Raw genomic sequence first — 27633 nt, 5'->3', positions numbered from 1 at the left:
CTTGATGTATAAAGGGATATGTAAAGACAAGGTAATTTGAGGAAGAGGTTATCAGTACTAATAACTAAGAGATGTAGGAAAGACCTCAGGTAGGAGGTGGCATGTGCAGGGAGCTGGGAAGGAAACTAGGGATTCTAAGAAGCAGAGGGAAAGAAGGTGTGCCTTCCGGGCAAGGGCTAACAGTCTATGCAAAGGCCTGGAGGTGGGAGATGAAGGGCCAAGTCTGAGGGCAAATAGGCCAATCTGGCTGGAACTTAGTGTGAATGAAGGGGAAGAATGTGCCAGAGAGCTGAGAGATTCCAGCCTCTGCTTTACCATTTTAAAGAAAGAAATTAAAGGGAAAAAAAAATAAAACGGTTCCCTGGCCTTGATCATCTAATTCCTTCTTTCTTTCTTTCTTTTTCTTTCTTTCTTTCTTTCTTTCTTTCTTTCTTTCTTTCTTTCTTTCTTTCTTTTCTTTCTTTCTTTCTTCTTTCTTTCTTTCTTCTTCTTTCTTTCTTTCCTCTCTTTTTCTTTCCTTCTTCTTCTCTTCTTTCTCGCTCTCTTTCTTTCTTTCTTTCCTTTCTTCTTCTCTTTCTCCTCTCTCTCTCTTTCTTTCCTTTTCTCTCTCCTCTCTTTTTTCTTTCTTTTCTTTCTTTCTTTCTTTCTTTCTTTCTTTCTCTCTCTCTCTCTCTTTCTTTCTTTCCTTCTCTCTCTCTCTCTCTCTCTCTCTCTCTCTCTCTCTCTCTCTCTCTCTCTCTCTCTCTCTCTCTCTCTCTCTTTCTTTCTTTCTTTCTTTCATCATTTGGTTGTTGAATTTTCCCAGGGTCTGAATTCAGAGCACATCCTAGAGATGGATGTTCCTGGGCCCTCTGCTACGACATGTAGCAGCTCAGTGGCTGCCTGTCTTCCTGGGCTCAGGACTTCTTCCTCCTTGGACCCTGGGCTGGAGTGGCTGAGGTAGCGTTCATTTTTCCTACAACAAGCCTAAATCTTCCCCTCTGCAACTTCCACCTTGCTATTTCTAGTTCTGCCCTCTGGGGCAAAGCAGAACAGGCCTCATCGTCCCCTTCCAAGTGAAAGCTCTTTCATACTCAATACAGCCATCATGCTGCCCTTGCCAGGCTTCCCTCCTTCAAGCCAGAAACTTATCAGTTCCTTCAATGGATCCTTCTATGGAGCGACCTGCAGTCCCTTCACCACTTGGTCACCCTCCTCTGGATATGTTCTGGCTTATCAAGGTCCTCCCTGAAAGGTGGCCCCTGGACTGGAGATCCAAACTTCAAGGGTGGTTTGATTAGCACAGGGTATGATGAGAATATCATCTCCCTAGGGATGGACGTGGCCTCTCTTTGCAGCCCAAGACCCCTTTTACTTTTTGGGCTGCCATTTGACATGGTGACTCATATTGAGCTTGCAGACCACTAAGACCCTTATGTCTTTTTCAGGCCAATTGCTCGATGGTTATATTTTGCCCGTCTTGTATTTGGGAAGTTGGGGTTTTTTAATTTAATATCTTAATTTTAATTTAATATTTTTATTTTCCCTCAATTACATATAAAACAATTTTAACATTTGTTCTAAAAATTTTTTGAGTTCCAAATTCTCTCCCACCCCTCCCCCTCATGAGAAGGCAAGCAATTTGATATAGGTTATACATGTGCAGTCACGCAAAACATATTTCCATGTTAGTCATGTTGTAAAAGAAAACACAGACAAAAAAAAACCCTAAGAAAAACAAAGAAAATAGAGAAAAATATGCTTCAATTTGCATTTAGAGTCCATCTTAGAACTCTAGTTCTTCTACTGGAGATGGATAGCATTTTTCATCATAAGTCCTTCAAAATTGTCTTGGGTCATTGCATTGCTGAGAATAGCTAATTCATTCATCGTGATCATTGTATGACATTGCTGTTACTTTGTACAATGTTCTGGTTCTGCTCATTTCACTTTGCATTAGTTCATGTAAGTCTTTCCATCACAATCATATCCTCCTCCTCTCCTTCCTCCAGATAGCTTGGATTATTTCATCTGAAAACTGCCTGTTCACATCCTTTGACCATTTCTCAATTGAGAAATGGCTCTTATTTCTATAAATTTGATTCAGTTCTTTACATATTTGAGAAATGAGGTCTTTATCAGAGAAACTTGCTTCACATTTTTTTTACAACTATGATTACTACGTATTTCCCTCCATCTTATTTTCCTCCTGTTTATCCTACTCCTACTCTTATCCTTCTCCTACTCATTTCATCCTGAGCCAATTCTAATGAGCAAGGTTCATGTGTCCCCCCCACCCTCTCCATCTTCCCCTCCACTGTAAAAGCTTTCTCACCTCTTTTATATGAGATAATTCACTCCATTCTACCTCTGCCTTTCCCTTTCTTCTGTGCATTCCTCTTTCTCACCCCTCTATTCTTTTTAGATAATTATCCTATCATATTCAACTCACACCCATGCTCTTTGTCTATGTATACTCCTTGTAAACTACCCTAAAGATGATAAAGTTCTTAGGAGTTACAAATATGATTTTCCCATGTAGGAATGTAAACAGTCTAACCTTATTGAATCCCTTATGATTTCTCTTTCCTGTTTACCTTTTTATGCTTCTCTTGAGTCTTGTATTTGAAAGTCAAATTTTTTATTCAGTTCTGGTCTTTTCATCAGGAATACTTGAAAGTACTCTATTTCACTAAATATCCATTTCCCCCCTGAAGGATTATAGATTATCGCTTGTACATCTTGACTTTCCCCATTGTGGTTTTGATATATTGTGGGTGGGCATAAGAAATTAAATGGGAATTTTTGGGGAGTTTTACAGAAGCTGCAGACAACATGTGGAGGCCAGCATATGACAAAGAAAAAGTTTAGAAACTCAGAAATGCATAAAACATGTATAGCATTGTATAGTATCAATATATTTTATCTCTTTTAATACCATAATAATTCAGACTCCCTCTCTTGTATGGAAGGGGGGGGCCAAAAATTTTTACACAGATTTTCCAGATTGTGGGGGCACCACATCCCTAACCCCCACGATGTGGAAGGGATAACTGTACTTACTTTTGCTGGGTAGATGATTCTTGGTTGTAACCATAGCTTTTTTGCCCTCTGGAATATCATATTCCAAGCCTTCTGATCTTTTAATGTAGAAACTGCTACATCTTGGATTATCCTAACTGTGGCTCCATGATATTTGAATTTTTTTTTCTGGCTCATGCAATAGTTTCTCCTTGACCTGGAAGCTCTGGAATCTGGCTATAATATTCCTGGGAGTTTTCATTTTGAGATCTCTTTCAGGAGGTGATTGGCATATTCTTTCAATTTCTATTTTACCCTCTGGTTCTAGAATATTAGGGCAGTTTTCCTTGATAATTTCTTGAAAGATGATGTCTAGGCTCTTTTTCTGATCATGGCTTTCAGGTAGTCCAATAATTCTTAAATTATCTCTCCTGGATCTATTTTCCAGGTCAGTTGTTTTTCCAATGAGATATTTCACATTTTTCTCTATTTTTTCATTCTTCTGATTTTGTTTAATTGATTCATGATGTCTCATGGAGTCATTAGCTTCCATTTGCTCAACTTTAATTTTTAAGGAAATATTTTCTTCAGTGAGCTTTTGCACCTCCTTTTCCACTTGGCCAATTCTACTTTTTAAGGGAGTTGTTCTCTTCAGTGAATTTTTGTATATCTTTTTCCATTTGGCCAGTTCTGCTTTTCAAAGCATTCGTCTCCTCATTAGATTTTTGTGCCTCTTTTACCATCTGACCTATTTTGTTTTTTAAGGTGCTATTTTCTTCAGTATATACATGTATACACACACACACAGAGGTAGAATGGAGTAAATTATCTCATATAAAAGACGTGAGAAAGATATTTTATGGTGGAGGGGAAGATGGAGGGGATGGAAGGGGTGTGGTGGGTGCATGAACCTTGCTCATCAGAATTGGCTCAGGGTGAAAGGAGAGAGAGTAGGATAAACAGGAGAAAATAAGATGGAGGGAAATACATAGTAATCATAGCTGTGAAAAAAAATGTAAAGCAAGTTTCTCTGATAAAGACCTAATTTCTCAAATATATAAAGAACTGAATCAAATTTATAGAAATAAGAGCCATTTCTCAATTGAGAAATGGTCAAAGGATGTGAACATATATTTTATATATATATATATATGTATATATATATGTATGTATGTATGTATTGGTGTGGGTGTGCGTGCCTTCTTCACCGAGCTGTTGACTTTTATTATGATTTTCTTGCACCACTCTTATTTTTCTTCCTAATTTTTCCTCCACCTCTCTTACTTGATTTTTTAAATCCTCTTTGAGCTTTTCCATGGCCTGAGACCAATTTGTATTTTTCTCTGAGACTTTGGATGTAGCAGTTTTGACTTTGTTGTCTTTTTCTGAGTTCGTGTTTTTGGTCTTCCTTGTCACCACGGTAACTTTCTATAGTTAGGATCTCTTTCTGCTGTTTGCTCATTTTCCCAGCCCATTTCTTGACTTTTAACTCTATGCTAAAGTGGACTCTGCTTTCAGATCGGAGGGGTCACTGTCCCAAGCTTCATATTTTTTGTGCAGCTATTTTCTGAGATCATTATGGGGACCTGTAAGTTTTTGGTTCTTCCAAGGTGGTGTGGTCTAAGGAGAGATGTGTTTACCACTCTCTTGGCCTGTGCTCTAGTCTATGAGTGACCACAAGCACTGTTTTCTGCCCTGGAACTGGGACCAGGGTTCCAGCTCCCCTGAAGCCATGAACTCTAGTATACTAGTGCTCCTCCTTGCCCTCAGACTGTGATCCAGGATTGTGACATAGATCCAAGTATGAGTAATGCAACAGAATCCTGCCCCTGGTGCTAGCAAAGGGACCCTTGTAATTTCCTTTTGAATAGTTGTCTGACCCCCTCACCGTCTGTGGGTTGAGAGATCTGGAAACTCCCACTGATTCAATTGCCCCCAAGTCCCACTGCTGGTTTGCTGAGGCACGGCCTGTGCTGGACTGAACTCCTCTCACCCCAGTGCAACAGCCCTTTTCTGCCAACCATTCTAAGTTATTTGGGCCTAGAAAATTGTTTCACCCTTTTTTTTTTGTGGGTTCTGCTGCTCCAGAATTTATTTTAAGGCATTACTTAAAGTTGTTGGGAGAGGTTTAGGGGAGAGCTCAGGCAAGTCCCTGCCTTTTCTCTACCATCTTGGCTCTGCCCCCAAAGTTGGGGTTTTTTTGAACCCAAGTGTAAGATTTTACATTTTCCTCTGCCAAATTTTATCTTCATTCATTTCATCAAGCTTTTATTGAGCACCTACTATATTGTGGGCTCTGTGGATTCAAAGACAAAACTAAAAACATTCCCTGCCCTCACAGAATTTACTTTCCAATGGGGGGAAACAACCCCAACTCAGAGAAGTAAATACAAAGCAATAGAGGTTCTCAGAAAGGACGACGTCAGGCAAGTTTTCTTGTAGGAGGTGGCACATGGGCTGAACCTTAAAGGAAGCTAGGGATTTTAAGAAGCAACAGTGAATAGGGAATACATTCCAGTCATGGAGAACAGCCTGGGCAAAGACTCGGAGATGGGAGATGGGATGTTTTGCACAAGAAACAGCATGTAGGTCAGTTTGAATGAAATGTAGATTGTGAGAAGGGGAATAATGGGAAATCAGTTTGGAAAGGTGAGCAAGAGTCAGACGGTGAAGGGCTTTAAATGCCAAACAGAGTTGGTATATTATGTTACTTTATCCCCCACTTCTTATCTAGTGGGAGGGATGTCAGAAGTGGGAGGGCCCTTAGAACACAGGACGTCAGGGCTAGCATCCTTAGAATGCAGGATGTCGAAGGTAGGAAGAACAAGGAATGTCAGGGCTGGGAGGGCCCTCAGAAGTGGGGGACAAACAGCCACGTGAAATGCTGTAGCTGTACATACCTGCAAGATATCTTTGTTCATCTTCCCAGATAGCTTTGGTTTCTAGTAGATTTCTTGAGCTATATTTTTATATTATTTCTTTCCATTCTGTGAATTTTTTTCCCCCTCAGGTTATAAAGAAGGTGTATGGGGGCAGCTAGGTGGTACAGTAGATAGAACTCCAGGTCAGGAGTCAGGAGGACCTGAGTTCAAATCAGGCCTCAGGCACTTGGCACATCCTAGCTGTGTGACCCTAGGCAAGTCACTTAACCCTGATTGCCTCACAAAAAAAAAAGAAGGGTGTACGTCATCTGACAGATGTAACACTGATAGACTGCCCAGTAATCTGAAGAGTAATGGGTAGTTGACATGTGCTTTAAAATTAATTCTGGATGGCTTTTCTTCCTTTTTTTTTCTTTAAAAACATCCCCCCCCCCAACAACCTCCACACAAACTAATCCTCATTATTTGTTTATACAATGGCCTTTGGGCTAACTTGTCCGGCCAGCAGACTATTACTGTCCATGACTATGTGGAAGGGCTTATGATGGAATAAATTGATTTTCCCAATTAAGAAAAAGGCAATAGGGTGTCAGTGAAGTTTCTTGAGTGATGGAGTGACAATCAGAGCTGGGCTTTAGGAATATTAACGTGGCATGGGCTGGACCGAAGTGGGGAGAGACAAAGTGAGGAAGACCAAATACAATAGTCTAGATAAGAGGTGAGAAGGGCCTGATGGAGGGTGGAGATTGCATGACTGGATTTGGGGGAGGTAGGCCTACTGATCTGACAACAGATTGGATATGGGGGTGGGGGAGAGGGAGAGGAAGAGGCCCTTCCTCATTACCTTTTTGTGGGGCTCAGAGCCGCTCCTCCATGAAGCCTTCTCTGGTACCCTGGACAGGAACGATTCCTCTCTTCCCATGCCCTCACCCCTCTCCATTCGACCTCTAATGCCAGATCACCCTCTACTGCACGCCATACTTGCGTCTGCCTGACCTCACATATTGCGCTTGAGTGCACCTTACCCATCTGCTAGACTGTAAGCTCCCTGAAGGCAGGAACCATGTCGCTGAGTCCCCAGTGCCGAATGCTGGATCCTGTGCCTTACGGGCTCTTACTCACTGTTTGCTGAGCCGAATTCGGCAAAGGCACCAGTAAGCCTGGAGCCAGTCTTTCCTCAGGTATGGGTCTGAGGCTAGGACTTCAGATTACTTCAGACTTCTAAATTACGAGGAGGAGATGGGACCAGAGGCTTGAGGGCTGCCACGTCCTCTAGGCCACACAGCTAGAAAGACCGAGGACCGACCATTCATCCAAAGTATGGAAACGCCATTTTATTCTCCTCCTTCTGAGGAAGACCCTCCTGCCCTAGGTTCCCGAGTGTTTGGAAGGAAACTCTGGGAGGCAAATGATTGTTTCTTAAGTCCAGACCTGCCCCTACTTCCCCCCACTCTTGTCCACGTGCCAGCCGGCCAAGCCCTGGTTTCATTTTAACTTAGGGAAGATCCTGATGAAGAGGATCATGCTGATGAAGATGAAACAGACAAAGATGAGCACGATCCACAGGAGCCAGTTGACTGACTTCTTGGCGTGCTGTTCTAGCCTCTCTGACTCCGTCTTCAGTTTCTCGAAGTTCTGGTCCGCCATCTTGATGGAATGGGAGAGCGTCTGTGGGAAAGGACAGGCAGAGCAGGGTGAGGGGGTGGCCCTGCCCCAGCATCCAGGGAAGCTCAGCAGCCCTACCATCCCTACCTCCAACTCAGGTTCTAGTCCAAGCCCTGTTGCTAAGCTCTTGGTCCTTGGGCAAATCATTTTCCCTCAGAGGTCCTCCTTTTCCCATCTGTCTAGTAATGGGGTGGGATTAGATGACTGGATTAGTTGGCCCTCCCAACTCTGACATTCTGTGTTCTAAGGGTCCTCTATCTCTGAAATTCAGGGTCCTAAGGACCCTTTGGCTCTGACATTGTGTCCTAAGGGCCCTCCCAGCTCTTGTGCTCTAAGCACTCCCGTCCCCCCTCGATGCTGCTGCTCTATGGCTCTAGCAGGTGGAGACGCCAGCTGGGCACCTCGGGTTTCTTGTCGCTCTACCTGATTATCTTGTTTAATAACATTCTGTGCCGCCAGAGTGTTGCTCTTCAGACTTCGGGCCAAACTCAACATCTCCTCGGCCAGCTTCTCCTGGACACTGTGGTGATGCTGTAGCACGGCATCGAGCTCAGCAGCTGACTGCTTCTCATCTGTCCCAAGGCCCCTGTGTGCGCAGAGGGTGGGGGTGGCAAGGTTTGTTCAGAAAGAGCGGAGATCCAAACCACTAAAAAGGAAAAAAACTGCCTGCCCCCTTTGCCCTCGAGTCAGGTGATCATGTTATTTATTCGAGGCTACATGTGTCTAAGCTCCAGGGAGAACATCACGGCCTGGACTCCACACAGAAAAGCAGAAAAAGGCTTCTGCATAATAGCCACAGCCCTTTTTATATACGGCAACAATAGAATTTCAAGCATCTGTTCAGGACAGGGGATTTACATCAGTTAAGTCACTTTCTCTGACAAAGGTAAAGCTTCATCCAGAACATCAGCTAAAGTTACTGGGGACACTGAGACTTCGGCGGCCAAGTGAGAAGCGTCCTCAAATACTGGAAGGGCTGTCCAGTGCAAGAGGGATTAGACTTGTTCTGCTTGGCCCTACAGGGCAGTGCAATGGGTAGAAACTACAGGGATGGCAGATTTCAGCTGGATATAAGGAAAAATGTCCCTAAGTGGGATGAGCTTGGGAGACAGTGAATTTCCTGCCACTGAAGGTACCAAAGCTGGCTGGGCCAGTCATTTACTAGATCTGTGGTAGGGATGGGGTTCATTTCAGGTAGGAGTTGGACTGGATGGCCTTTGAGGCCTGTCCATCTGTGAACTCGAGGGTCCCTTACGACATGAGGTGAGGAGAGTGTACCAAAGATGAGTCACTTACGTTCGTTTCCTTAAGTTTAGGCCCCCAGAACCTGGAACCAAAATAGAGACATTTGTCAGTTGTAGGCTTTTACTGTTCCCTTGCACTGATGGGGTTCTCCCTTGTGAAGCTTTCAGATAAAGTCCAGGCTGAGGGCCCCAAGGATTCCTGGAATTTCTACAGTCTGAGCCCCAGGAACAATCCTAACCTTTGAGCACACCTTAAGCGTGCTTCAGCCCTATTTGTCTCCTCCCCACCCCCGTTACCGTGCCATACTCTTTCCTCACTTAGTGCTTCTGCTCACACCCTTTGTGAAATAGTAAGTGCTAGATAGCCATCGCCTGAGATCCTGATGGGGCTTTCCCCCTGACCTTTCTGTCCAGCCCCTTGTCATGAAGCCCACTCAGCTCCCAGGGATCCCTCTTCAAGCTCGTACTATTCATCTGCCCTGCTCATGGCCCTTGGCATTTCCTGCTTTGGCGCAGTGGAAAGAACCCTGGGCTGAGGGCCCACAGACTTGGGTTTTTGTCCTGGCTCTATCATTTACACGAGCTGGGTAACATTTGGTGATGGTGACCTTTCTGGTCAATTTCCTCAGCTGCAAAATGGACTCCATGATCTCAAAGGTACCTTCTAGTGATGACATTTTGTGTTCTAAGGTCGTTCCCAGCTCTGACATTCTGGGTTCCAGGGGCCTTCCCAGCTCTGACATTCTGGGTTCTAAGGGCTCTCCCAGCCCTGACATTCTGGGTTCTAAGGGCTCTCCCAGCCCTGACATTCTGGGTTCTAAGGGCTCTCCCAGCTCTGGCATTCTGGGTTCTAAGGTCTCTCCCAGCTCTGGCATTTTGGGTTCTAAGGTCTCTCCCAGCTCTGACATTCTGGGTCTAAGGGCTCTCCCAGCTCTGACATTCTGGGTTCTAAGGGCTCTCCCAGCTCAGACATTCTGGGTCTAACGGTCCTCCCAGCTCTGACATTCTGGGTTCTATTGATTCTCTCTGGCCTATGATCTCAAAGTGTTAATGTAAGTTTTCTGGTGTGTTAGCCTTGTCTATCCACCCAGACTGTAACCTTGAGGGGCCTGGACCATGTCTCCTGTAACAATTCTACACATAGGACTGGAATCATGGCACTGAATGAGGCCTCAGGAACTAGGCCATCATTTAGAGCAGGGCTGCAGGTTGTACAGCTCTCAAGTGCAGGCCTGATTCAGAGGCCGACCCCTCCCTCCCATTCTGCCTCTTCTTCAAAACATCAAGAATCTGTGATTTCTTCAGGGTGCATAGTTGCTCCACCAAAGCTCATCTCAGCCCTTCAGTGACTTCGTAAACAGAGAGATGCTTTGGCCAAAAAGCTCATCAGGCTGAGGGCACCTGGTGATGGGCCTCTGTGCCCTAAGCCAGGTGGGGCCTCGGACACGGACACACAGCCTAGAACTTAGAACTGGCCACGGCTGCTGCCCTTTATGTTGATGCCTGCCCCCCTACAACTTGTCTCTTCCGTGTAAGCTCTTTGAGGGCAGGGATGGCTTCATTGTTTGTACTTGTATAGTGCTCAGCACAGAGCCTGGCACATGGTGAATGTTTAATAAATGCTGGCTGACTGCCTGGTTGCTTGGCCAGTACGGATTTTAAGATCTCGGCTCCTTCCCTCCTCATGGTGAGAGACACCAGAGGAAAGCTTTCAGTCCAGCCCTGTCGGTTTAATGGGGAGATGCCTGATTCTGGGTCACAGAGGAGCAAGGCTGAGCTAGAAAGCCAATCTGGGCTCCTCACAGACTGCTCTTTCCCTCACGTGAGTCGGAGTCTCCAATGACGCTCAATCAGTATCTTGATACTCAAGTCCCCCCCTGCTGTTGGCTTTTGAGTGGCACAAAAGGCTTTGTCTCCCCTTTCAGGGTGCTTTCAGGGAACGGCCAGCAGTGGGGCTCTCTAGGACTGAGAAGATACTAGTAATTTCTTGTCCATCTCCTAGGGAAAGGCAACAGGTCAGGCACAGAGACTGATGGGAATTACTTTCTGGTACCCATGCTTGGTCATGAGACCTCAGGATTTAGAGCTGGATTTCAGGAAGCCTCGGATGTGAGAACACTAAGGCCCCGAGAAAGGAAGCGTCTTGCTCCAGGTTACCCAGGTAGCAGGGAGCAGAGCCGGAATCTGAACCCACATCCTTTGTCAGTGGTCTTTCCATGACTTCACGGTGCCAGCTCCAGGTAGCTGGAGGCTTTCCATCTCTGCAATGAAGACAGGCAGCCTGGGCTGAGCTGCCTGGGGCTTTCTTTCCAGGGCTCAGAGCAAACAGTTTGGAGGGGCTGTGTCTACTCACCACTGGTTGCCGAGGACTCCTAAGGGGAGAAAAGCTACAATGAGAAAGTGCACTCCCCCACGTGACTGACCCACCGAGCCCAGGCTAAGGAGCTGGCCAGAAGGGAAACAATGAGTCTCCTTCCTCTACATATGCTGATCATGGCCAAGGCCCCTCTGGAGAGGTATGGCCTTAGCTGAGGCCAGCACTAGGCTTAGCAGAGGGCCCTGGGTAGGAAGAATTCTGATCCTGGGTGCATCAAACCCAATCTTTGCTTTCATTCTGGCAATGTTCCATCCAGGCAGGCCCTGAGCCTTAGTCACTGAAGCCATTTCCATAAACATTTACCCTACTGGTCCCAACAAAGACTTCCCCCAAACATAGGCTGCAACTCAAAAATGAGGTCTTTTTGAAAAGCAAAATGAAGAGAGGTCAACGAGTCCACACATCCATGGGCTGAAATTTCATCAGTGTGGCTATTTCATTCATGGGCGCAGATTGCAGCCCCTCTGTAAATTAGTCTTCTAGGGTTGCTATGGGCAAAAATTTCATATTCCTGGAGCCAGCTCAATAATGAAGCACTGAGCTGAGGTCCTGTGGGTCCCAGGGTGACAGACACACTGTCATGGGGCTTGTATCTGATGGCTGGTAGGATCTGCCTAAGTTTATCAGCTCTGATATCAATTTTGGGTTCCCAGGGTCAAACCCTACATCAGCCCTAGAGGATGTGTGAAGAAGAGGAGTGCATGAAGGATGTGACAAGGAAGGTGTTCAAGATGAGCTTCTGTGGAGGCCTTGAATGCCAGGATGAGGAGTCATCTGAATACCTTCTTTTCATCCCTATCTTCAAGTTATCACTAAGCCCTATTGTTGCTTCTTTTGAAATGTGCCTCCAGCTCACCCTCATCCCTGAAGACCTGGATTACACCAGCAGCCACCTTGGTCTTCCTTCCTCCCTCCCTTCGCTCTCCATCATGCTCCTCTTACTATATCAGGTTGAAAATTCTCTGCAATTCAATGCCCTCCACAACCTGCCTTATCTCCTCCAACATTTCTGCTCGAGCCAGGTTGGTTTCCCCAACAGTTCCCACACACCTCCCTCTTCCTACCTCTAGGCTTTTGTCTATGCTGTGCCCCATTTCTTCCCGAGCCTCTCTAAATCCTCCCCATCATCAAGGCCCAGTTAAGTTCCCAGCTCCTTCAGGAAGGCTTCTTAGACTACTCCAGATCAAACTGGTCTCCCTCTTCTGCGTCCCTCTGTCCCCACAATTTACCACTTGTAAGCAGATGAAGTAAATGAGGACAGAAATCACTTAGGTAAAAAACTGTTAAAAACAACAACCATGAGGGGCAGCTAGGTGGCACAGAGGATAGAGCACCGGCCCTGAAGTCAGGAGGACCTGAGTTCAAATCCGGCCTCAGACCAAACACTTGACACTTACTAGCTGTGTGACCCTGGGCAAGTCACTTAACCCCAATTGCCTAAAAAAAAAAACCCCAACCATGAAACTGAAGTCTATGTAATTATAACGATCAGACTTGGCCCTGAAGAAGAACTATGAGAAAGCGGTCTATTTTCTCTTCTTTACAGAAGGGAGGTAGAGGACTATGGATGTGGAATACTGCATATGCTATGGTATATGATGGCTTATCTGGCTCCCTGTGAAGGAGAGCAGGAAGGAGGAATATTGCAAATGAAAGTAATCTAAAAATATGAAGTATTAAGAATACTTTTAGGAAAAAAATTTTAAAATTCATTTAAACTTGATGAAAAACTATAAATGCTTTGCAAACAAAAGGCGTTTCTTTGTTTTCCCAACTGTCCTAATTGTTTCCCTTGAGATTTCTGCAGATCAGGCTGAAATCCTGCCTCTCCCCCTGTTACCCATACCCCGTGGGTGCCAAATCGATCCCTGGGTACTGGCCAATGAATTCATCTGGGGCAGAGCTAGCTGGCACCTCGCATTACAATGTGGTGAGGGTGGGGAGACTGTCAGTGATAGCAGGGGCAACCTAATCACCCACAGGAAGGGGGGAAAGGACACTGGCGTCTTAGACGGTGCTTCCAACGCCACCCCTCAGCTACAGTCTCACTCTGGAACCTCCCTCTGCTAGGCCAGTCCCCTTCTCCCGCTGGGGAGCTCCTCTCAGGGCCTCCATTTTGGGCAGGGTCCCAGGCCGGATGTGCTTCAGTGCCCTCCCAGCTGTGCTTCTTTCTGCACTTCAACACCAAGCCTCAGCCTCCTTTCTGTCTTGTCTTTCTCCCTTAGAACGTAAGCTCCTTGAGGGGATGGGCTGTTGTTCGTCTTTGCTCCTATTTGTGTCCCAAGAGCTTACTTAGCTCAGTGCTTGGCACACAGTAAGAGCTTAATAAATGCTCACTGCCTGACTGCCTGGACTGGAGGCTCAATATCGACCAACACTATAACACTGCAGCCAAACAAAGCTGCCACAGCCTACAGCAGGCTTCCCGGAGAGATGCCCAGCGCCCAGGACAAGGGAGGCTGACGCTCCTGCTGTGCTCAGGCTGGCTGTGGGCACTACCTTTCAGGGGGGTTGATGCCCTCCCTGAGGAAGAGGACCAGGACGAGGAGGGGGCTCTAAACCATGTCATCTGAGCATCAGCTGAGGAAGGCGGGCAGACTGGGGAGGAATGCGATCACTGTCTTCAGGTACCTGAAGGGCTGTCCTGTGGAAGAAGGATTAGCTGTGTTCTGCTTGGCCCCAGAGAGTAGAACTGGGACCGGAGGGTGGAGAGTACAGGAAGGTGGATCTTGGCTCTCTGCTAAGGAAGAGCTTGCTAGCAAGCAAAACTACCCAATGTGGAACCCTTGGCTGCCTCTGGAGGTGCTCCAGCAAAGGCTGGGTGATCCATGGGGGATATGGCGGGAAAGGGGAAGGAAGGCCCCGTCTGCCCTGCGGTGCCTTGCCTCAGTGACCTACCGTGCCCAGCAGCTCACTCCTCATCTCGCCTGTGTACCGAGCCCTCGTCTGCAGGTGCACCGTCTTGGTGGCTGGCACCCGCTCTTTGGTGGTGGTGGGTGTGCGTCCTGGGGCCAAGAACTGGTTGGCTAGGGCTTTCTCTGAGGAAGATGACTGGGGAAAGAAAAGAGGTGGTTGGATAAGTATGGAGCAATGCTGGCTAACGCTCTGACCCTGTGATCCCTCTTTGGGGAATCGGTGTCCCCCTCCCAGGAAGACTGCAGAAGGAAGTGAGAGGTGAGGCCAAGGAGGTGACCCAACTCCCCTTATGCTCCAGAAGCAACTCTCCCCATGCTGCCAGGGATGCCGTTACCAGTGACAACCAGCTTCTACAATGAGGGTTTCTGGGACCTGAGTCTCATCTGCCTAGTCAGAGGGAGAAGCCTGCAAATCCTTACCAAGTTTTGCCAAGCTGTACAGTGATTCCTCGCGTGATCTCTGGCAAGAGGTTATTTTTTTTTCCACAAAGACTTTTTGAAATCTTTTCGTTTTACATCACCTTCATTTCCAAAATCCCTCCTCCCCATTTCCTTTAGCAGAGATCCAGCTTTTGTAATTTTAATGTAAAAGTTAGATTTCAATTTCGTAATGCTGATGACTGCCCCTGGGAGATGTGCACAGGAAGTATGTCAGATGTGCTCAGGCATGTACCAATGTGGCTCCCAAGGCCCTCTCCCCAGGGCGGGGCTTCCTGGGAGGGGCTTGGTCTCTCAGCACCCCTAGTTTTGACAGCCACTGCCACCACCACATCTCTCTTCTTTCTCTGCTTCCTACTTCCTCACCCTCCACAGCTTCCATGAGGCTCTGGGGTGGAGCAGTAGAAGGGGGTGTGGCTAATGACTTAGTAGCCCTTTAATATGGGGCCCCTCAATGACCCTATTCCAGGCTCTTGGCAACATGGACTCCCCTACACCCAAGGGGCTTGTACTTGCCCAGTGCCCAGTCCCTGTCTGGGTCAGGGGGCTTGTGCCCTTCTCCTTCCTTCCCCTAGGAAGCCAGTCCAGGCACCTCCCCCCCGACCCCCAGTTAGTCCAGGGCCCCCTCCCCCAGTAAATCCAGACCCCCTCCCCCATCAGTCCAGGTTTCCCCCGCTCCTCCCCCCATCAGTCCAGGAATCTCCCCCCTTGCCTCCCTGCTAGTCCAGGGCCCCCTCCCCAGTCCAGGGCCTCCAGGTGGCTGCAGCCAAGTCAAGGAAAAATCAACAAGATTTCTTTTCCCTTTCACTGCTCCGGCCACTTTGTTTTCCTTGGCTCAGCCCACGGAATGTGGCCCCAGGGCTCAGGTTGGCATGGGGAAGCCAAGCAGTTAAATGTCAGATTTGAAAGGCTCCCCCTCCCCCTCTGGCAGTCAGCCTCCATGGCTAAATAGGGCTCCCTCCCAAAGAGGCCGAAAGGGCAAAGCCCAAAAGCTTGTTCTGTGCTGGAGAGAAAGCGGAGGGGTCGGATAAAGTGGAGCCCTTATACGTGAAGTGCACTCACTGATTTTTAAAAATCAAATTTAGTTTCTTTAGCTTGATGAATGAAAAACAATGTCCTTTGTGATTAAATATTCAACAAGTGTTTACCTTTAAAAAATAAATAAAATCCTTTGGGCACACACCCAATCAGTCCTGCTGTGCATGCCTGCGGGGCCCATGGGAGCCTGCCATGTCTGGGGATTCTTGTCAGTCAAGGGCCTACATGGCCACTGAGCCCCCTCCATCTGTGATGCTCCATGCAGAGCACTGGGTGAGGGGCTGGGGATATTAATAATAACGATGATACTACTACTACTACTACTACTACTACTACTACTACTACTACTACTACTACCACCAAATAATGAGGATGATGGTGGTGATAACTGATAGCACTGGAAAGTGCTAACTGGCTAGGGGACACGGCAGATAGAGGACTGGATTTAGAATCAGGAAGGCCTGAGTGTATACCCTGCCTGAGACACAGTAGCTGTGTGTGACCCTAGGCAAGTCACTTAACCCCTGTGAGCCTCAGTTTTCTCATCTGTAAAGTGGGAATAATCATAGCACCTATCTCATAGGCTCTGTGAGGCTCAAATGGGACAATATCTGTAAAGTACTTTGAAAATTTTAAAGTGTGATATCATGCTGGCTATAATTATAGTGTCCTTTTATTATTATCATCATTATCATTTTTATTATTGGTGGTATTGGTATTCTTAATATATACTCCTTTGATCCTCATAACAACTTTGCGGTAGGAACTACAATTGTCCCCATTTCACAGATGAGGTAACAGAGGCAAACAGAGGTAAAGGGACTTATATGGTGTTACACAACAGGAGAGGGTCTGAGGCAGGATTAGAACTCAGGTCTTCCTGACTCCAAGGCCAGCCTTCTATTCACTGTGCCTCCTGGTGGCCAAAGACAAAAACAAAAGCATGTCTGTCCTCAATAATCATCTGTTCTACTGGGGAATAGGGCCATGGCCAGAGAAGTAAATATAAAGTATCTGAAGATGGAGTGTCACCTGGGGGATGAGGGAAGACCCTCAGGTGCGAACTCAGGTCTCTTTACTCTAAGTTCCATCATCTAACACCTATAAAATACAGTTTTTAATGTGAAAATGGGCCATTGGCGGCACAGTGCAGAGAATGCTAGGCTTGACCCTATACAGGTCACTCCTCCTCTGTTTGCCTCAGTTTCCTCATCTGCAAAATGGGGATAATTACAGTGCCTACCACAGCATTGTCATGAGGATCAAAGGACCATGATTCTAGATGATCTCTGATAGCTCTAAGTTCTGTGATTGCATAAACATAAGTATCAGGTCAATTATTTTACTTACCAGTTTTTCAGCCTCTAACATTCCTTTTAAAAAGTCCACTTTTCTAGAATACTCATTAAGCATTTCAGGGGCAGGTTTACTGAAAAGCACAAAAAAGAAAAAAAACGTCACCAAGAAACCTGCCTCCTCTCCATTTAGCAGAGATGACTCACCGGGAATGATCCTGGCGAACTCCCAGAACAGAAAAGGTGGCAGCCCTCTTCTCTGGGAAGCTTTCCCTTGCTCCCCTGGGTGGCCAGGGACCTCATTCTCATACTTTCAAGGGCCACAGCGCACTGGAGGAAAAGAATCTGGGACAATGAGACCTGGCTTTGAGTTTTTGCTCTTCTATGAACCAGTCAGGTGACGTTGGCATGTCTTTTAACTTCCTTGAAGATTAAATTCCTCATTTGTAAAATTCAGAGAAGGCCAGGCTAGATGGTCTCTGAGGGAGCCTCCTGGCTCTGACACTCTTGAGTTCTAAGGGCCCTCCCAGCTCTGACATTCTATGTTCTAAGGCCTCTCCCAGCTCTGACAGTTTGTGTTCTAGTGGCCATCCCGGTTCTGACATTTCATGTTATAAGGCCCCTCCCAGCTCCGACATTCTATAAATAGATGCCAATGAGCATCTTGGGCAAGTTCTGATGGAATTCAGAAGGACAACAGCGATCTTTGAAGACCTTCTGCTTTTCCCAGACTTTCCCTCCCCTAAAACGGCAATTATCTTTCCCGATTAGCTGACTCAGACCAGTCATGCTGAGTTGTTTTCGTTTGTTTTGTTTGGTTTGGTCTGGAGCTACAAATTAATTGGTATAGGGCACCTGCCATGAAACTGCAATACTTCCTCTAGCAATATGGATTATAATCTGAGGTCTGGTGAGCCTGTATTTAAAAACAGTTTGATAACTGGATTCCAATAGAATTGGTTTCCTTTGTAATCCAATCTATTTTGTTTTGTACATCGAACAACAGCATTCTGAAAAATGGGCCCCAGGCTTCCCCAGACTGCCCACACCAAAGAGCTCCCGGACATCCTTAAAGAAGCAGAGAGCTGCCTGGGGTCCTGGGGAGTTGAGGTTGGCCTGTGCGATCAGCTAAGCATCACAGAGCTAGTACACATCAAAGGCAACATTTGAACCAAGATCCTCTGGACTCTGAGCCTGCTTCCCTTATCCACTCCACCTCTTACCTTGACTGTTCCTTCAAGGCGTGAAGCATTTCTTCCAGGGCAGCTACATACTAAAAGCAAGGGCAAGACGTTAGCGAATTGGTGAAAACAGCTTCTGCCTTCTTTCAGCCCAGCTAAAATGCCACTGTCAACAACTCCCGAGTGATGGCGCCTTCCCTCGGCTGGTGATGCCCAGTTTAGCCTCTCTCAATTTGGTCTGTATGTGGTTATCTGCGTGTTGTCTTCCCTATTAGAATGTAAACTCCCTGAGCGTTGGGGCTGGCTTGGCTGAAATGACTGCCTGTCATGTTGCTGCTGTTTGGTTGTGTCAGACTCTTCATAGCCCCATTTGGTTTTCTGGAGGTAAAGATATGGGAAGGGTTCGCCATTTCCTTCTCTAGTGGGTTGAAGCAACGGAGATTAAGCCCTACAGCTGCCTCTCAGGCAAACAGAGGTGGAGTGACTTTCCCAGTGTCACACAGCTAGTAAGCGTGAGGCCAGATTTGAATTTAGGTCTTCCTGACAGCTAGGAGTGCAGTGGATAGAGCCCTGGGCCTGGAATCAGGAAGACTCTTCTCTCTGAGTTCAAATCTGGCCTCAGACCCTTACTAGCTGTGTGACTGTAGGCAAGTCACTTAGCCCCATTTGCCTCAGTTTCCTCATCTGTAAAATGAGCTGGAGAAGGAGATGGCAAAGCACTCCAGTATCTCTGCCAAGAAACCCCCCCAAAAGGGGTCACAAAGAGTTGGACGTTGCTCAAACGAATGCACAACATCACCTTCCTGACCCCAGACCCAGTGCTCTATTCTCTGAGCCCTCCAGCTGCCTGGCCTGCCACACAACAGGTACTGAATTAATGTTTCTTGACTTGTCTTGACTTCTCTTCAACATATTTGCTTTTGGCCAAACCTGTGATTTCATTTGTTTGGGGCAGAGGTGTCAAACAGATTGAAATGTAATTAGGAAATATTTAGCAAAACAAGTCAAAAATACAGCAGCACATAGATAATGCTAATAAGTGGTTTTCTAAGTCAATTTGCTGTCACAGGGATCCTTACTTAGTTAGCTGGCTATTTCTATTTGAGTTTGACACCACTGGGGTGGGGAATGCCAGGGGAATACTCTGAGCCGATGAAGATAAACACCTTCTGGGTAATTTCCAGCCTTAGGCACTGAGCAACAAGTCAGCTGCCCATGAAGTCAGTAGATGCTGGAACCGGGTTCTCTCTCTACTGCTCTAGGCATCCTCGGGAATATTCCATACACTTAACGTACTGTTGGATCCTGGTAGGTCCCAGAGAGAGCTGGCTCCCAGAACAACGGGCTGTTCTGAGTCCTAACCCCAAGCCTGCCCAGCCTCTCCAGTGCTCTTTGACTTCCTGAAGGCTTGCCCTCGCTAGAGCTCCAGCATATGGAATTAACGGTTTATATGCTGTCTTCCCATGGCCGGTCCAGGGTCCCAGGAGATGGTGAGGAAGCATTCGTCCCCCATTTCGGACATGGAGGACAGACTGCTGCAAAGGGATGGCAGTGAGAGATGGGATGTGGATGGGGAGCAGCAAGGAGGCCAGACGGCAGGAAAGTAGAGAAGGCGGAGTGGAGAGAGGTGGGCTGCTGTCGGACTGTGAAGAGTTTAAAGGCCCAATGGGAGTCTGTAGGTCACCTCGAGGGCTTGGGGACCACTGCTGCTTCTTAATCAGGGGGTGACAAGGTTGGGCCTGGACTTCAGGGTGAGCATTTTGGCAATGATATGGAGGAAGAGCAGAGAGGGGAGAGGACAGAGCCTAGTCTGGCAGTCCAGATGTGATGGGATGTGACAAGGGGGTACGGTGTAAGGAGGGAGAAGACAGATTCCAGACAGAGTGAGGCGGTGGAATCCACAAGATGGCAGATGATTAAACTGGGGTGAGGGAGAGGGGAGAATCAAGGACAACTCTAATACTGCAACCCCGGGTGCCTGGAATAACAGTGATAATAACAGTAATAATAAGAATAGCTAGTATTTATATAGGGCTTCAAGGTTTGCAAAGTGCTCTACAAACATCTTATTTGATACAACACCCCTAGGAGGTTAGGTGCTATTATTATCCCTATTTTACAGTTGAGGAAACTGAGGCAGAGATGAAGTGACTTGCCCAGGGCTACATAGATAGTAAGAGTCTCAGGCTGGATTTGAACTAAGGTCTCCCTGACTCCACATCCAGACTTTTTCTACTTCCCTATCTAGCTGCCTCTTCATCTAAGCAGAGAAGTGTGGAACGGAGGACAGGAAGAGGGGAAAAAGATAGTGAGAGCTAATCTAATTGAAGCTTATCCTAGGATCAGAGAAAGAGAAAGAGAGAGAGAGAGAGAGAGGAGAGAGAGAGAGAGAGAGAGAGGAGAGAGGAGGGAGAGAGAGAGAGAGAGAGAGAGAGAGAGAGAGAGAGAGAGAGAGAGAGAGAAGAGGAGAGAGAGAAGAGAGAGAGAGAGAGAGAGAGAGAGAGAAGAGAGAGAGAAAGAGAGAGAGAGAGAGAGAGAGAGAGAGAGAGAGAGAGAGAGAGAGAGAGAGAGAGAGTGCTGGAAAGGGTCTTGGAGGCTCTTTAGCCCAACCCCCTTATTTTACAGATGAGGAGGCGGAGGTGGCAGAGGCCAAGGGGCTAGCCCAAGGCCCCAGAAGTCACAGCCATCAGAGTGAGATCTGAACCTGGATCCTCTGACTCCATAGCCAGTGGTCCTTCTGCCAGAGCATCCCGCTTCCTCTTCCGCTGTGGACCTTCTGAGTTTGAGATGCCTATGGGACCCCCTGATAGAGACCTCTACCAGCAGTGGAGATATGAGACAAGAGCTCAGGAGACAGGTGAGGACTGGATATATAGACATGGGGTCATAAGTTGGGGGGAAGGAATAAGCCTTTATTAAGCACCCACTAAGTGCTTACAAATACTAACTTACTGTACTCTCACAACAACAATGGGAGATAGGTGCTATCCACATTTCACAGTTGAGGAAATAAAGTAAACACTTTACTGTATGACTTGCCCAGAGTCACACAGCTATTAATTGTCTGAGGCTGGATTTGAATTCAGCTCTTCCTGACTCCAGCACCAATGCTCTATTCAACCAGCTACCTCATCTGCACAGAGATGACAGCTAAACCCATGAGAGCCAATGAGATCACTAAAATAAAGAACACAGGACAGAGAGAGGGGAGAAGGCCCGGGACAGAGCTGCTGGACTACAGCCCTGTGTAGGAGTTGAGGCACGAATGATGATCCAGGAAGACTGAAAGAGCAGAGTCATGCTACAGGATGCCCAGGGAAGAGAGGGCAAGTGGCCAACAGGCTTCAATGCTGCAGAGACTGAGGACGAACACTAAGAAAAGGCTATTGGAAAGGGCAGAGGTGTTAATGAGGGCAGCTGGAGGAGAAAAGAGGTCTCTGTGGGGAGTGAGAGAGAGAGAGCAGGGAAGAGCAAAAGGACTGGCATGCAGCAGGGAGGGCTCAGACAGCAAAGCTGTGTGACCTTCCCCAGCACCATGTGGGCAGAAGATGAATAGGTGAATGGTGGGAGTAATCTCGGTTTGGTTTTCGAAAGACATGAGTGGTGGATAAAAATGGGATAAAGCATCCAAGGGTCAAGGACAGGGGAAAAGGTGAACTGGCAAACTGGAAGGGAGGAAAATGAGGGCTTGGGAAGGCAGGGAGGGGCAGAGGGCTGCCAGCTGAGGAGAGGATGGAGAATGGGTTTAGGGGGAATGAGGCTCAGGGTGAACCAAAATAGGAGGTCTATGGTCAAAGAGAGGAATCTCAGAGATAAAGACTGTGGAGCCACCTAAAGGGCAGAACCATTTCTGCCTCTCTTTGTATCTTTGGTGCTTGGCACAGGGCCTGGCACATAGCAAGTGCTTAATAAATGCTTGCTGAAACTCTGAGGTACTACATCACGCCTATCAGATCGCCTAACATCACAAAACAGGAGAATGATGAATGTTGGAGAAGACGTAGGAAAATCGGAACACTAATGCATTGTTGGTGGAGCTGTGAACTGATTCGACCATCCTGGAGAATGATTTGGAATTATGCCCAAAGGGCTATAAAATTGTGCATACCCTTTGACCCAGCAATACCACTTCTAGTGCTACATCCCCAAAAATGGGAAAAGGACCCACGTGTACACAAATATTCATAGCAGCTCTTTTTTGTGGTGGCCAAGAATTGGAAATTGAGAGGATGCCCATCAACTGGGGAATGGCTGAACAAACTGTAGTATGTGAATGTAATGGAATACTATTGTTCTACAAGAGATGATGAGCAGGCGGACTTCAGAAAAACCTGGAAGGATTACATGAACTGAGGCTGAGTGAAGTCAGCAGAACTAGGAGAATATCATACACAGTGACAGCAACATTGTGCGATGACCAACTTTGATAGACTTACCTCTTCAACAATACAAGCATCTAAGACGATTCCAAAGGCCTCGTGATGGAAAATGTTATCCACATCCAGAGAAAGAACTACAGAGTCTGAATGCAGATCAAAGCATACTGTTTGCTCTTTTTTTCCCCTTTCTTGTGCTTTTTCCCTTTGTTTCTAATTCTTCTTCACAACATGACTAATGTGGAAATATATTTAATATGATTGTACATGTATAGCCTGTATCAGACTGCATGCCATCTTGGAGAGGGGGGATCAGAGGAAGGGGGAGAAAATTTAGAACTCAAAATCTTATAGAAGTGAATGCTGAAAACTAAAAACAAACAAATAAAATTTTAAAAAATAAATGCTCGTCGGCTTGAGTTAGAGGTGGAACGCTTGTGGATGAGGATGAGAGATCAAAGATGTGACCACCCCTAAGTGTGTCTGCATTAGAGTGATGATTATAGTATTTGAACAGGCAAATAAGCAGGGAAGCAAGTCAGGTGATTTGAGGGAATGTTGACAGGTGAGTTGAAGCCCCCAGGTATGACGAAGGGCATGGATGACTGAAGTGGAGAAGAAGCTGGTAAGCCAGGACCTGAACTCCTCCAAAAAGGAAAGAGAAAGACCTGGGGGCTGGCAGGAAACAGCCACCAGGATCTGGGTAGAGTAGCCTAACTGGATAGGGTGATCCTCCAAGGAGGACAGGGGGCTGAGGGAAGGGGGCAGGAAAGGGCCCGGCAAAGGCAAGGAGGACATATGGGCTGTTGGAAGCGTGAGACAGCAACTCAGGGGACAGACTAGGGTTGGATGGCTACATCTGGGGGTCATGAGCAATAGTGACAATCATTAAACACATGGGAATTTATGAGGTCACCAAGATAAAGAGTGAAAAGGAAAGAGGCTGCAGGACAGAGCCATCCTTTGGGATGTCTACAGTGAGAAGGCATGGTTTGGATGACACACAGTCCTTCTCTTGGTCCAGGACGCTGGTAGTCAGTGAGAGAAGATCTTGGGCCTGTAGGCCTGGCCATGGATGTGGTGTCTTCTGAGAGCTGGATTTCTGTAACAGCAAGAAGTAGCAGCAGCATGACAGGAAGGAGCCTAACAAAAAATACAAAATGAGAGTTCCACAGGGTACTAGGGAAGAGGAAGAGAGAGTTAGAAGGGGACCTGGGAAGCATGAGGCTGATATGAAGGATGAAGGAAGAGGAGGGAGTGATGGTCAGGAAGGAAGCTGGGGTCTGGGCAGCCTATGACTCCCAATCACTGGGACCCAGAGTGGAGCCGAAGAGCAGCAGGCTGTCCCACTGTCCAGCAGCCAAATAATTGCCAGTGGTCCCTTTTCTCACTCCTCATTACTTCTCTACAGCATATGATACTGTTCATCACCCTTTCTTCCTGGAGACTCTTTTTCTTTTCCTGGGATTTCATGATACTAATTTCTTTTTGTTCTCTGTTGGGTGCTTTAAAAATTGTTTTGTTTTTTTGGGGGGGAGGATTTTAAAATCCTGAACTTAGTGCAGCATGCATGCACTCGCACACACATACACAGAGCATTCCATCCATACAGCAGGACACCAAAAAAGAGATTCTGTATGAAACTGTGACTCATTTTTTCCTGCTTCTTGCTCTTTTTTTATCTGACCCCATCCTCTTAGTCTCCTTTGCTGGTTCCTCGTCCAAACCATGCCTTCTCACCGTGGATGTCCTGCAGCCGCTTCCCTTTTCTCTCTACACTCTCTCGCTTGGTAACCTCATCAATGCCTGTGGATGATTGCTATTGCCAACGGACTCCCACGTCTAGACACCCAACCCTCATCTCTCTCCTGAGCCGTAGTCTCACACCTCCAATGGCCCACATGTCCCAAACACACCTCAAATTCAACATGTCCAAAGAGAACTTATCGCCTTTCCCCCCTAAACTCCCTCCCCTTCCAAGTCTCCCTGTTTCTGTTGAGGGCACCCAGGTTTGTGACCTTAGCATCTTCACTGTCCCTCACCGCACACACACCACTGGCTGCCGAATCTCGTCATTTCTTCCCCTGGACCCGGATCTTTTGCATCCATCCCCTTCTCGCTACCCACACAGCCACTACCTTGGTTCAGATCCTCATCACCTCTCAACCTAGACTACAGGCAGTAGACTCCTAAGTGGCCTCCCTGCTTCCTTTTTCTCCAGGCCAATTTATCTTTCACACACTTAGCCAACAAGCGTTACTATGTGATGTAAATAAAACTTACTTTGTATGTACCAGGCACTGTGTGAACTACAGAGGACGCAAGGAAATGCGTACATTCTAACGGCAGAGACAATATGCAAGTAACTATGTGTATACGAGATATACACAGTGCAAATGGATGGTAATCTGAGAGAGAAGGCACTAACAATGGGGGAGGATAGGGAAATGCCTCCTGAAAAAAGTGGGGTTTGAGCTGGGACTTGAAGAAACCAGGGAAGCCAGGAGGCTGAGATAAGGAGTGAGCACCAGATGAGGGGGCCGGCCAGATATGGGTGCAAACGTACCCAGAAGGGAGAGGGAGGGGGTGTTCTGTGCGACGGACAAACATCAGAACCGGCGACGCTGCTTCATAGAGTACATGGAAGAGATAAGAGGAGGAAAAATGGGAATGTGGCTCCCAATTCTAGCTCTAGCAGGCTGGGTGACCTTGGGCAAGTCATTAAACCTGGCAGGGTAAGACTTTTTATCGGAAAAATGGGAAGGGATGGACCAGACAGACTTCTCACTTGACATTCACTGATTTAGATCCCGTGTTCGCCCTCCTCGGTTAGGTGTTCAAGAACAGTAACAAACTCTCACCACTCTTCCTTTCTCATCTTATTAAGTTTCGCAAGTCTGGGACCACCCTAAGCCTAAAATGCCTTCCCGCCCTCCCTACATCCCTCTCTCCTAGTTGGAAGTCTAGCAATACTTTAAAGCCCAATTCAAATACCACCTCCTCCCGGAAGCCCCAGGACCCGGCGCGGGGCAAGGCCAATGAGGGGCCAGGAGGGCGGGGCCATGCCTCAGGTGGGGGCGGGGCCGTGCATCAAGGTGGGGGCGGGGACATGCCTCAGGTCAGGTCAGGTCAGGTCAGGGCGGGGCGGGGCGGGGCGGCGGTGGGCGCCACGTCTGGCCCATCCACCCTGGGCTCCGCAGCCCCCGCGGCGCCTCCCACCTTCTCCAGGCGCCACTCGCTCGGGTCGCGCTTCTCGGCCGCCAGCGCCTCGCAGCGGCACAGCAGCCGCACCAGGTTCAGCTCCAGCCGCGGCACCGCCATCCCCGTCCCCGCGCCACCGCCAACTCCGCCGCGGTTCAGCCAAGTACGGGCGGAAGAAGGCGCGCTCGCCGCCATGTTAACTACGGGCGGAAGGAGGGACTTCCGCCGCCGTGTCCGGTCCAGCGGAAGGCGTCTTGACGCTAAGCGGAAGTGACTGTCGGCGTATTAGCTATGGGCGGAAGAAGCGGTTTTGCGACCATACTTTGTACGGGCAAAAGGTCATTCCGCTCTTCCGGTTAACCGAACCGCCAGCGCCATCTTAGTACAGGCGGAAGATGGTGCTTGCTGGGCAACGTTAGAGCCGCAGGTGGAGTCTGGCGCCATCTCAATTGCTGATAGGAGGAAGAGTCCTTGTCGCCATGTTAACTGAGGGCTACATATGGCTTTCTCATTTTTCCCATCACTCTTGACTTTATAGGATTCAGCTTCCTTTGCCAAGCCTTAGTCCATTTCACGCATGCTGACTGTGGAGGTGCAGCTAGGGGGCGCAGTAGGTAGAGTGCCGGGACCAGAGTCAGAGGGTTCAAATCCAGTCTTAGACACTTACTTGTTCTGTAACCCTGGGCAAGTCACTTAACCCTGTTTGCTCAGTTTCCTTATCTGTAAAATGAGCTGGAGAAGGAAATGGCAAATCACTCCAGTAGGTCTGCCAAGAAAACCCCAAAAAGGACTCACAAGGAGTTGGACACAACTGAAATGACTGAACAAGGCTTTTGTATATCCAGCCCTAACCTCTCTTGAGGTCTAGTTTTAAAAGAAACTGCCAGGGGGCGTAGTACATAGAGCGCAGGGCTTGAAGTCGGGAAAGACTTCAGTTCAAATCCTCCTTTTGACCCAAGCCCTGTGATCCATGAGGTTGTGAACTCCCAGAGGACAGGGACTTATCTTTTGCCTTTCTTTGTATTCTGCAGTGCCTAGCACATAGTAGGAGCTTAAATACTTAGTGAGTATTCCTGGGCAACTCCACCTCTGCCTGCCTCAGTTTCCTCAACTGTAAAATGGGGGTAACAGCACTTAGCTCCCAGGGTGGTCATTAAGATCAAATGAGATGATATTTACAAGGCACGAGGAACAGTATCTGTCCTATGGTAGGTACTTAATAAACGTTTGTTCCTGCCCTCCTCTCTCACCTCCCACCTCCAGTCTGGAATCACAGTTGCCTTTTGGAAATCTTGAACGGGTTGTCCCATGGGCATTTCAAACTCAGCACGTCCAAAACTGAACACGTTTCTTAACCCCCAAACGCCGACCTCTTGTGAACGTCCCTAGAAGGCACTAGTACTTCCAGGTTGGTATCGTTCGTGACTTTTCATACCTACTCACCTCCAATATCCACCCTCTTCTGTGTGTTCCCTTCTCTCCATTCACACAGACATGGCTTCCCTGGACTAATAAAACAGTCTTGGGCTTGATCTTGCTTCATCTCTGCTCCCACTAACCCATCCTTCCCCCAGCCTCCAAGGGAACTCTTTTTTTGGGGGGAGGCAATTGGGGTTAAGTGACTTGCCCAGAATCACACAGCTACTGAGTATTTTATGTGTCTGAGGCCGGATTTGAACTCAGTTCCTCCTGACTCCAGGGCCGGTGCTCCATCCGCTGTGCCACTTAGCTGCCCCGGTAACTTTTCTAAAGGGTATGTCTGACCAGGCCACCCAGCGAGCTCTCGGGGCTCACTGCTAAATCCAGGATCAAATATACATTCCCTTGTTTGGCATTTAACACCATTTAGAGGGCACCATCATCTTCCCAGTCCTTCAGGCTTGCAACCTGGGAGTTAACCTGGACTCTTCCTCACCATCTCTTACCCTCCCATACCAAGGTCTGTTGATTTCACTTCTGTGGCATCTCTTGACTGTTCCCCCCCTTCTCTCCTCTGATACTGCTGTTGAGGTCCAGGAGTT

At 47.6% G+C, this 27633-nt stretch overlaps 1 protein-coding gene across 1 annotated transcript; it reads right to left on the bottom strand.

Annotated features, from left to right (window-relative positions):
- Positions 1–7196: 7196 nt before the first annotated feature.
- Positions 7197–25822, bottom strand: USE1 (unconventional SNARE in the ER 1). Its single transcript, XM_020969209.2, has 8 exons — positions 25631–25822; positions 18078–18127; positions 16910–16988; positions 14067–14219; positions 11145–11163; positions 8844–8874; positions 7971–8133; positions 7197–7550 (listed from the first exon to the last, which is right to left on the bottom strand). The coding sequence occupies exons 1-8, from the start codon at positions 25805–25807 to the stop codon at positions 7368–7370; spliced, it is 855 nt and encodes a 284-aa protein (XP_020824868.1). The 5' UTR covers positions 25808–25822; the 3' UTR covers positions 7197–7367.
- Positions 25823–27633: the final 1811 nt, after the last annotated feature.

This window comes from Phascolarctos cinereus, unplaced genomic scaffold, assembly GCF_003287225.1.
Source record: "Phascolarctos cinereus isolate Bilbo 61053 unplaced genomic scaffold, phaCin_HiC Scaffold_4;HRSCAF=312, whole genome shotgun sequence".
Taxonomy (NCBI): Eukaryota; Metazoa; Chordata; class Mammalia; order Diprotodontia; family Phascolarctidae; genus Phascolarctos; species Phascolarctos cinereus.
The sequence above is the reverse complement of the archived record's forward strand: the minus strand, read 5'-3'. Positions and strand labels throughout refer to the sequence as shown.